The 11,427-nt window shown below is 41.8% G+C and overlaps 1 protein-coding gene across 2 annotated transcripts in view; it reads left to right on the forward strand.

Moving 5' to 3' along the window:
* LOC147904767 (secretory carrier-associated membrane protein 1-like) overlaps positions 1–10,368 on the forward strand; it is a 53,392-nt gene extending 43,024 nt beyond the window's left edge. Inside the window, exons 5-14 of one of the 2 annotated variants that reach the window (XR_015542457.1) lie at positions 7,495–7,528; positions 7,690–7,812; positions 8,020–8,082; positions 8,204–8,303; positions 8,527–8,572; positions 8,754–8,821; positions 9,294–9,342; positions 9,624–9,689; positions 9,817–9,953; positions 10,120–10,368. Coding sequence is in view for 1 of the 2 variants with exons in the window: in XM_087388287.1 (XP_087244413.1) it covers positions 7,495–7,528; positions 7,690–7,812; positions 8,020–8,082; positions 8,204–8,303; positions 8,527–8,572; positions 8,754–8,821; positions 9,294–9,342; positions 9,624–9,689; positions 9,817–9,891 (624 nt within the window). In the remaining variant the exon portion in view is untranslated. Of the gene's footprint in view, positions 1–7,494; positions 7,529–7,689; positions 7,813–8,019; positions 8,083–8,203; positions 8,304–8,526; positions 8,573–8,753; positions 8,822–9,293; positions 9,343–9,623; positions 9,690–9,816; positions 10,034–10,119 lie in introns of those variants that run through there. The other variant, XM_087388287.1, reaches the window with a different exon arrangement.
* The last annotated feature ends 1,059 nt before the right edge of the window (positions 10,369–11,427 follow it).

The raw sequence follows: 11,427 nt of genomic DNA on the forward strand, positions 1-11,427 counted from the left end.
GACGTGACAACTGTTGGTTGCTTCTTGCTGAGCCAAGAGATACATGAATTGCCAAGCAAAAAACAATTGCCAGTATGTGACACTCTGGTGTTGGAACATCGTGCCCAGTCACTATCCGTGTAAGCATGCATGGTAAGTGAACCTTGATCACAATAGAAGAGGGCTAAATCCTGAGTGCCTTTGAGATATCTGAAGACTCTCTTCACTGCCTGCCAATGCTATGAACTGGGCATGTGCAGGAATCTGCTGAGCTGAGATACTGCATACTGCAAGTCAGGTCTGGTGTGACATAAATAAATAAGGCATCCAACAGCCTGCTGATAAAGAGTGATATCACATGGTGGGCTCCCATCATGAACTGATAATTTGAAGCCAGGGTCCACTGGAGTAGAGATTGGCTTGCAATCTTCAAACTGAAAACGATCAAGGAGCTGTCCAATATAGTTGGACTGAGACATCATGATACCCCGTGAAGACAGAAATGCATCAAACTCCTTTGACATATATTCTCCCCCCCTATCTGTGTTGAGGGTGACAAGGTTGCATCCTGATTCATTCTCAACCATATTCAGCCATCTCTGAAAGCATAAGAAAACTTTAGATTTGGCCTTTAAAGGATATATCCATTAATATCTTGTGAAATCATCAATGAGAGTCATGAAATACTTGTACCCCCCAGTGGCATTTGTCCTCATTGGGCCACAGACATCACTGTGCACTAGCTGCAATTTCCTTTGTGAGAGTTTTGGATAATTCTTTTGAAAAGGAAATCGATGCATCTTACCCAAATGTATGTAGCTTGCAACTGCAGAAATAGGACTTGCTGTCCACAAATTGACTGCAAATGTGCACCTGTCCCAGAGTATAGACCTCAAGATGTAGGCTTTCCAAATTGTTGAATTGGCTTGGGAAGATTTCAAACAGTAGGAGGAGGATGAGGAAAGCAACAGTCCTCAAAAAGCCCAAATTTTTTGATAGTGTCTTGCAAATTTCACGCGTGCTAAACCTGTACGGAAATCCTGAAACAAGTACAACTGTACGGATGTCCGAAACAGTACATGGTACAGATTGTACCGCGTATGGCTGTACGACAGTACGGTACCCAATGCACGATGTACAGCGATGCAGGTACGGCCTGTACGGTTGTATGATGTAGGAAGTATGGAACAAGTACAAACAGTGTACGTATGTAGGTACCTGGGTGTACGGGTGCAGATACGCTGTACGGATGCGTGTACTACACTGTACGTTGTATGGGGCTGTACGAAATGCGAGTACAGAGACCAGTACGGTGTGCGTACGGACCTGTACGACGCAGGTACAGATGGTGGCACAGAAGATACGTAGATTGGCGCAAGTACGGTGACTGCTACGGGGCAGGTATGGTGACTCTGATACGCAACTGTACTGTTGTACGGCGGCTCAGATTCAGAAGTTGTATTGCACAAGTACGATGGAGGTACATATTTGTATGACGCAGGTACAGATCTGTACGACGCAGGAAACCAGTACGGATAGGTACAACAAGGAGTCTTGGGGCAGAAAGACGAATCAAACCTTGCTCTGATACCACTGAAGGGACGATCGCAAGAGAGAGAGAGAGTGCAAGTAGCAAAGAGTCGCACGATAGTTCAGCCGTCACGTCAAACTTAGATAATGAAAAAAAACTCAGTACAAGGTACTTGTACCTAGACCTAGGACTAAGTGTCCTAGGTGTCACATAGGACTAAGTGTCCTATGTGGCCTAAAAGGCACTAACAATACAAGTGCCTACACCTATGCCTACAAGGCACATACCATGGCCTACAGGGCATCACTAGAACCACCAGAAGATGGCCTACATGAAAAGACCTCAGTAGATAGAGTATAACGGGCCATGAAGCTGATGCAGCAGATTAAAGTGCAAAAACGATTGGAGCATAACATGAATTGCCCTTAGGCACCTCAAAATAAGTACGTAACTGCAGGTGTCTTGTGTGGGGATCTGAACAGGTCGCGATAGTAGAATAACTCCTGCAGACAGGTTCATGGAAGTTGGGCGCCTGGATCCACTGAAGCGTCGCTTGAACTAGGCGTCTGCTGAAGGGAAGTACAAAAGTGACGACTGATGGCCACAGTACTGTGTAGAACCTTGAAAATGCTGCAACTGGAGCCTACAAGGAGTCGCCTCAGTCTGGGAACAGCAAAGAGATGCTTGGTGACGAAAGAGCTCAGGAAGCCTTGGACAACAAACAGAGGAAACGTACGGTGATCCGTACGTATCTGTACGGAACTCCGTACAGTTGTACGGATAGTACAAAAAAAGAGGCGCAGGAAGCAGATCTCGCTCTGATACCACTGTAGGATCGGATAGAAAGGAGAGAGTGCAAGTAGCAAAGGGTCGCAGAAGAACACCCGTCACGTCAAACTTAGATAAAAAACAAACACAAAAGAGTACAAGGTACAAGTACCTAGACCTAGGACTAAGTGTCCTAGGTGTCACATAGGACTAAGTGTTTTATGGCCTAAAAGACATTAACACTATAAGTGTCTTTATTTATGCCTACAAGGCACATACCATGGCCTATAGGGCATCACTAGAACCACCAGAGGATGGCCTACAAACCCCGTTAGAGATTGTTTTGGAGCTGTTTTTCGAGATCGTTTTGGAGCTGTTCTTCCACAAATTGACGTTTGTCATGCAAGCTACAAGTCTTTCTTGCCTTTGGAGCACTCCACAAGGCTTAGTCTCCACACAAATTACTTTTAGGACTTAAAAAGTCGCTGTTTACTAACAAATGAAGAACTTTAGCTCTACTTTTAGCATGCATGCAACCACATGGCACTTGCATGTGTGCTTGCACACTAGTACTCCTGCATGCACGCATGCATGTGGCCACTTGTCACTTTAGAACCCATCTGGCAGTCCCACAATAGTTTGCCAAGTAAACATGCATGTACCCACAATGCTTGCGTGAAGGTTACTTGTCCCACAATCCAAGGCTTAAAGTAGAGGCTTTATACAGTTACTACTGCTAAAGTAACTTCCAAGGACACGTGCAATCTCACTTTACCCAAAAAAGTAAAAATGACCTGAAAGTTACTAGTTTATTCTTCATTTCACCGACAAACAGGCCACGCCCAGCCGTTGGAGACCCTGCGCACAGTCCACCACTCTCAGTAACGGCTGCATATGTGCCCAAGTTGCTCCCTATTCCAGTCATACGGCTCTAGAATAGTCTCACGACTGTTCTAAAATGCGGTATTGCTGCAAACAGGTGAAAGCATCCACGATTAGGCACAGACAGATTTCTTTTGTTGCAAAACGCCTCCAGCTAATCAGTTCTAGCAATTACTGCGAACAGATTTCTTGCCCAACAAACTGTTGCCAGCTTCTACATCTTACCAACATCAGTATCGAATCTCTACCGAGTATCTACACCCTCGCAAGGACTTCCAACATGCAGTGGCCGAATCTATTTTGGTGAGCTCAACCCTACAGCGCATGTTCCAATACAACTCCTACTACCAGGTCTCGACTCTCAACGCAACACAAACTGAATTCAAGCATCCACGAATTCTTAGCACTCACATTTGGGAGAGACTAAAATGAAATAGTTTAGACTTCACAAGCAGTTGTAGCTTGAATGGCTACTTTTTGATTAGCCTTTTCCTTTAGTGCTAGCCTTCGTCATTGCTGAGTTTGCCCTTCACCTTTGGAGTGCCGACAGAAACTCAGTATGAAGACTTTGTGTAAATGGATGCTCAAGTATGTGTGGGTGTGTGGATTTGTATGTGTGAGAGCATATTTTTATACTATGGTTTACACCCATTGTTGGGCGTTGATGACGTCAATGAGGATGTCATAGTAGCTAGTCCCTGCTATGTGTGATGGAGTTTATGGTTTTCAACCTTATGAGTGACTATCATGAGATTGAAACTGCACTTTGTTGTGTTTTTAGAGGATGAGTTTGGGAATGTTCTTGGATTAATGTAGGTATATGCTTCTGTCGTATTAGCGGACATGCAAATTTCACCTTGTGAAGTTTTCGTCCATGTTGCGGCTTGTTGGTATTGCGTTAATTCTTTCTATCTTAAATGGTGCGTTGCCCTATCAGCTAGATTTAAATGCTCGTTTGGGAGAAACTAAAATGAAATAGTTTAGACTTCACAAGCAGTTGTAGCTTGAATGAAGAGATTTTGGACTACTTTTTGATTAGTCTTCTCCGTTAGTGCTAGCCTTCGTCATGGCTTAGTTTGCCCTTCACCTCTGGAGCACCAACAGAAACTCAGTACGAAGACTTTGTATAAATGGATGCTCAAGTATGTGTGGGTGTGTGGATTTGTATGTGTGAACATATTTTTGTACTATGGTCTACATCCACTGTGGGCGTTGATGACGTCAGTGGGGATGTCATAGTAGCTAGTTCCTGCTATGTGTGATGGAGTTTATGGTTTTCAACCTTATGAGTGACTATCATGAGATTGAAACTGCACTATGTTGTGTTTTTAGGGGATGAGTTTGGGAATGTTCCTAGATTCATCTAGGTATATCCACAAATTCTTAGCACTCAACATTTGGCTCGCAATCACACACATGCAATTGTAGGAATCAAGCAAGCCAGCGAAGTGTTCATGAGCAAAAAGATCGAGACAGCTCGAGGCAGCTCTGATACGAAATAAAATAGCCCCTACAGATTAGTCACCACTAAATTGGGGGTTCTAGGATCTCCTCTATCTTGGTGCTAACTTGCAAGCTTAACAATTGTCAGTATACAAACACAGGGACACATATGGTGTGGGCTAGTGCATCACTACCCAACCGTGGATCCCATTGGATCTAGAGGTTAGGAAACCTCGACCATAGTCCATCTCAATTAAGACTACGCTTCCCATACTTGAAGAAAGGCTGTTGCTTCCTCTGCAGATATGCGGATGTAGTGTCCGAAGATGCAAGGCAAGGCAAATAAGGTTACTTTGACCAAGGTCAAAGATAACACTATCTCTTCCACTCATGTTATAGTCCTGGGTCAAAGGCTTTGCAAGTAAGGTTGTGAATTTAATATGAATGTGTTCAAACCCAATGATCATGTATGTATATATGCGTCGATCATGGAAAGAATCGTGCATATCCTAGTTGACTCTGGAAGTTCTCAAAATTTCTTGAATGCTATACTTGTGCAAAAGTGGGGAGTTTTGACGTTGGGCATGGCAACGGGAAAGTAGATTTGGGGTTGGCTTGCGACGCAGATTTCCCTCAAATTCAGAATTATCTGAAGATCTAGACTTTATGTTAATGAATTTAGATAGAGTGGATGTAATTCTAGGAAAAGAATGGTTACATAATTTGAATGTCCAAAATGACTGTCGGAGTCATAGGTTAACTTTTGTCAAAGGAGGAGTACCTTATTTATTATAGGGTGATGTCGCTACTCTGCCCCCTTGTAAACTCTTTGTAGTATATGAGGGCAAATTTTGAATGTAAAGTGTATCAATGCTTGTTATGCAATTTTGCATTTGAAGTTAATAATGCTATTGAATCTTCTAAGTTAGATGCATGGGAAACATGGGCACTTGTAGAAATAAAGACGAAATTTGCTGATGTATTTCCATTTGAGTTGTTGCTCGGTTGACCATTCATTAGGTCAGTAGATCAGTTCCAAGAGCTCACCTTGTAAGCATGGCGCCTTACAGGATAAGACAAACGTAAGAAGATGAGATATCTCGACCGTCATTGGAACATCTACGTGTGGGATAGGTTTGGAAAAGTAGATCTCCATGGGGTGCTCCAGTGCTATTCAAGTGCAAGAAGGGTGGAAGTTGGAGAACGTAAGTGAATTAGAAAAAGTTGAACAAAGTTACAATCAAGAACCGATATCCCCTTCCTAGAGCGGATGCCATCTTCAAGAGCATGTCGAGCATCTCCGTATTTATGTTAGCGACACTAAAGTGTGAGAAGTTGTATGCGAAGGAGTCTACGGAGGAGTTCTTTCATAAGGAACTCTTGTACATTGGGCATAAGATTTCTCAAGAGAGCATGAGCATTGACCATGAGAGGATCCGAAAGATATTGCATTGGCCCATTCCTTGGATAGTAAGGCAAGTTTGAACTTTGTGCATTCCTAAGATTTACTGTCTTTCTTAGGAAGTACGTGAGGGATTATTCAAAGCTAACCGTTACTTTGACGAACCTTCCTCGTCCTTAAGGGACATGGACTTTGGTCGAACAATCATGTCTCTTGGAATGATAAGCTTGATGAGGCTGTCGAGACGCTCAAGTTTAAGGTGAAGGAAGGACCTGTATTGGCGTTACCGAATCCAGCCCAACCATTTGTGGTCGAGGCTAAATGCTATTGATTTGGTGGTAAGCGTAGCCTTATTCCAGACTCCAGTTGTAGCTTGAATGGAGAGAATGTGGATTTCTTTTTTAATATCCTTCTCCTTTAGTGTTAGCCTTTGTCACAGTTGAGTCTGCCCTTCACCTCCTAAGTGCCGACAGAAAGCTCACGTATGTGTGGGTTTGTATGTGTGAGAGCATATGTTCATACTATGGTCTACACCCACTATTGGGTGCTGATGACGTCAGTGGGGATGTCATAGTAGCTAGTCCTTGCTTTGTATGATGCAATTAATGGTTTCAACCTTATGAGCGACTATCATGAGATTGAACTGTGTTGTGTTTTTAGAGGATGAATTTGGGCATGTTCTGGATTCATCTATCGATCTATCTATATATGTGTGTGCGTGCGTGCGCGTGTGTGTGTGAAAGAGAGAGATTGAGATCCTTGCCAGCGTTACCGTCCCCGCACTCGCTCTCAACTCTTACCTGAGGATAGTGCTTGGGAGACAGTGTGATACAAAGTCTCTATTTGCCCAGACAATCTATCAGTGAGCGTCATCAATCAATCTGCTTGCCTATGGGATTAGCTTATTTCGTCCAACTCGCCCACAAAGTTATCTTTCTTGCTTACTTCGGCACTCTGTTGATCATGCATGGGCTATGTAATCTACAAAATTTTCTAATTGCGCATGCTAATTTCGAAGAAATCTGTTGTCGTGTTGCTTTGGATCTTTGCCATGTTTTTCTTTCCAGAATTTCTGTTAGACAGCCCACATTTTTAGCTAACCTTTTCCTATTTTATTTGAGCAAACAAGTATTTGATTTGATGGGGCAAACACTTGATTTCTGTTTATCTGAGTGGAACTCATGAAGTGGAATTTAAGCTTCTCATTATGGTATCTTTTTAATTATCTATTTGAACCTAAATTATTTGTGCTTGTGTTGTTTTCTATCCCTCTTTCCTTTGTTTCGTTTGTGTGTTATCTTTTTGGGAGGCATTGTTTGCATATATAATAAGGTTTAATCAATGTTTGTTTAAGTCTGGGCTTGGCATTAGTAGTGATCGATTCTAGTGACAGTTATGTGCATATCCATCTTTTTCAGAGTTGTATTATCGGTGGTAGATAAGAAGTTTGTGTAGCATCTTAATGCCAGTGTTGTCTTGTGACTTGTAGGAGCTTAAGAGAAAAGAGGAAGCAGCTTCAAGAGGTATGGAAAATTTGTGGTGCTGTTTTTTACACACAAAAGAATATTTAGATAAGAAATTGAAGAGGGAATGTATACTTTTTAAGGGAAAAACTAACTTTTCATGACGAGGTGTTGGTCATAGTCATTTTTGATAAGATATTGATGTTGATTTATCTTTGCAGCTGGAATTGTCCTTGAGGATAGGAATTGGCCACCGTTTTTCCCTATCATTCATCACGATATTCCAAGGGAGATACCAGTGTACCTGCAACGCATTCAATACTGTGCATTTGCAAGTTGGCTAGGTTTGAGCAATTACCTCATAAAGCCTGATGCCCTGAAAAAGAGTAGCTCATTTCTGTTTCTTGTCGGTTCAAAAATATCAACCAATTAAAAGGCCATGGATTTGTTTTTCTTGTTTGTCAGATTAGCACATGTGAAGCACCAACATTTTGGATTTGCATTGCAATTCTATTAAAACCTGTCTATGTCTCTTGAATTCTATTCAACAGGGATGGTAATCTGTTTGGTTTGGAATCTCCTCGCAGTGACTTGTGCATGGATAAAAGTATCTGGTAAGCATGCCATCATGTGGTTGCTATTTTTTTTGGACTTGTAAAGTGCTAAACGTTGTTGGGCTGATTGAAAATACATCACTGTAATTTTCACTTTCATCTCATAACTTCATTTTCTCAGATTCTGGTGTGAAGATATGGTTTCTGGCAATTATATATGCGATTTGCGGCATTCCTGGCTCATATGTGCTTTGGTATAGACCACTTTATCGTGCAATGAGGTACATTATTTAACAGGAATTCTGATTGCAACCCCTGAAATTTGCAAAGCTACAACTGCAAGTGCAAGTTGTCATAACAGACTTTGGCAGAGCAAGCTTAACAGAAGTTCTCGTTTACATTTGTAAATACATGAGGCCGCAGAGCAGAATTCTCTTTAAATTGGACACTGTAGAAAGGAAAGGAGAGTGAAGGTCTTCACATACCATCATTCTTGTTCTGTAGGTCTGAGAGCGCCCTGAAATTTTCATGGTTCTTCTTGTTTTATCTGGTAAGTGATCATTTCAATGTATACTGGAGTTTCATGTTTTTCTTGATTTGTTTGAGCCTTTGTTTGAAAGGGGATAGTACAGTCTCTAATGGCTTTCTTTCATGAGGTTTTGCATTTGTGAATCTCTTGAATCGGGCTAATATGTTTACCTTGACAGTAAGCAATTTCATCTTGATGGCAGATTCACATCGGCTTTATTATAATTGCTGCAGTTGCTCCTCCGATCGTCTTCAAGGGGGAATCATTAACGTAAGATTGCTGAGAGAGAGAGTCTAGTTTGCACGTTACTGGGATGTGCATTGTCTGTTAAGTTGCCATGTGTTTGTGGACTTGCACATGGGTGCTTTTCTTCCAACAATCTTTGAAGAAACGCAAGCTTAGAAAGTATTCTATGGCGTGGAACGAGTAAATATATTGGGACTTGTGTTCCATCATCTTTTTTAATTCTAGTCTTTTGTTTCTTGAATTTTATTGGAGGATGCATACCTAGCTGGAAGGGTGGGCTAACTTTTAGTGGTGAATGGAGTTTTTCTTTTGGAAGAATAAATATGCTTGGATTTGATTTGTTGTAGTTGCAATGTTAGCTCCATAAAATATGCTTGGAGTTTTTCTTTTAGAAGAGTAAAATATGCTTGGATTTGATCTGTTGGAGTCACAAGGTAAGCTCCATTAAAAAGCTGGTCTGATACTGACATCACATATATTTTTTTGTTTTGTCCAGAGGGATCTTATCACTGATAGATGTCATTTCAAAGTCTACAGGAGTCGGGGTCTCTCTCTCTCTCTCTCTCTCTCTCTCTCTCTCTCTCTCTCTCTCTCTCTCTCTCTGTCTGTCTGTCTGCGCGCATGTGTGCGTGTGGAAGTCTGTGGAGGTTCGATTGTGCATAGATTACCGGTGCATCTGCTCTGTATGTACCTTTGTATTGATCTGCATGTTTGTGTGTGTGCAGATGCTCTGCAAAATTCTAAATTCATGTTTTGGAAAATTCTTTTACTGCAACGTTGTATGCATTTGGAACCTCAAGTGTTAACGGGTTGATGTTGCCCACAGATTTTGTACCTCATTGGATTCGTTTGCTTTTGCTTAGAGGGACTTCTAAGTCTTTGGGTTCTACAGGTAATTTCCTCCTACTTGTATCTTATAATGAACTGGCTTTCGTCCTTTCTTCATATGTGGCAATATTTTTGCTAGTTGCTCCAGAGTGGCGAGTTGACTAGACTGTTTGATCTTGTTGTGTTTGCAGCAAGTGTACGCATATTTCAGAGGGTCTGGGAAAGCTGCAGAATTGAGACGAGAAGCTGTTAGATCTGTACTGTAAAGTTCATGTCAAGTGCTATTACGTCTTGCCTCCTGGAGTTGTGCCATCAATCTGTATGCTAGGTCACATCTTCGTACTTCACTTCCACTCTGTCAATGTGACATTGAGTTCTCAGGCCGCTGTATTAAATTGAAGTTTTCTATTTTCCTGGTTATGTATCGTAGGGGAGAGAGAGAGAGAGAGAGAGAGAGGAAATTGATTTATTTGTGGCATCTTTTCTCTGAGAAGTTGACCAGCGGATGGTGATAGAAGGTTGATGCTGTCTCATAGAGTTTTGACACTCAGCAATTCTATTAGTGTCGGGCAATGTTCTTCATGATCTATTCAAATCTCAGATGGTTTTGACAAAAGTATTTGAAGCCCTCGGTTCTGGCAGAGTAATTCAAGCCCTTGGATTCTATAAGTGTTAGCTTGCGGAAAGGTTCACCTATTGCTGGGAAGCATTCCTATGACTCTTTTCAGGACTCTTTTTTTGGGGGGGGGGAATGGCATTTTACTAGTCGGGGACTTTTCAGGGGGGGGGGGGGTATTATTGTGGAAGAAATAATGTGGTTAAATCGAGGCATGTGCCTGTGCAAGCAGGAGCACCAGGATGCATGTGCGCACCCTTTATCTACAACATGCGTGCACATGCGCTTTCTTGTGCATAGGCATATATAACCACAGGCACCTGTGTGTGCGCACATAGATTGCAAGCTAACTACATGATGATGCCGAGTGATCAAAAAGTGCAACTTTCTTATACTATGAGGGCTGTATATATCTTAACATCTAATTAGCGTACACAACTCTATGAAAACTAGTGTGGAGGTTTTGTGACTAATTTTATGATATGGTGGAAGGCTATGTATATAGATCATATGAGGTTATGCTTATTTATCAATGTTTTATATTCCATTAATTTCTATGTTATTTTGATGGGCTTCATCATTTTTTGTGACTTAACTAGCTTTTTGCCTGTCCTCCTTTTGGCTGAGAATTCACCCGAGGAGCAAAATCTCGTAACTTGAGCTTGTGTAACTCTTTTCCCTCACTAGTTATCCAACCTCTCAGCTCTTGGCTTGCATCAAAGTAAACTTAGTCGGTTAAGAAGAATGAAGCCTTGCTAGAGTGGCACGAAGGAAATCCATCTTTGTTTGTGACGAATGGAAGTTGCATCATGGATTCCATAGCCATCCAATCTTTCCTATTTGCATCCCACAAGGACTCCCAAGTAGAAATTTTGTGATTATTCAATCTAACCGACAAGCGCGTACTAACTTGGATAGCTGCAACATCATTTCTAAATGGGGGTGAATGAATCCAAATATTGTGACACAGCAATGCATTGCCTTTGAGAGTAGATAATCTTGCCCACTTGCAATTCTCCAGTCGCTTCCTCCGTAACGTGATCAACTTGGACAGAATTTTTGAGTGTCTGATGTGAATCGGGAACTTGCATAGAATCAATTCCTGTCAAGTATCAGAGTTTCTGGATACTCGAGGCTGAATCAATCCCCTCGCAATTCTGGCCCATGGTTGTGATGAATGCATTTT

This window comes from Dipteris shenzhenensis, chromosome 2 (genome assembly GCF_047967505.1).
Source record: "Dipteris shenzhenensis isolate YYH24624 ecotype China chromosome 2, Dip_SZ_1.0, whole genome shotgun sequence".
NCBI classification, from domain to species: Eukaryota; Viridiplantae; Streptophyta; class Polypodiopsida; order Gleicheniales; family Dipteridaceae; genus Dipteris; species Dipteris shenzhenensis.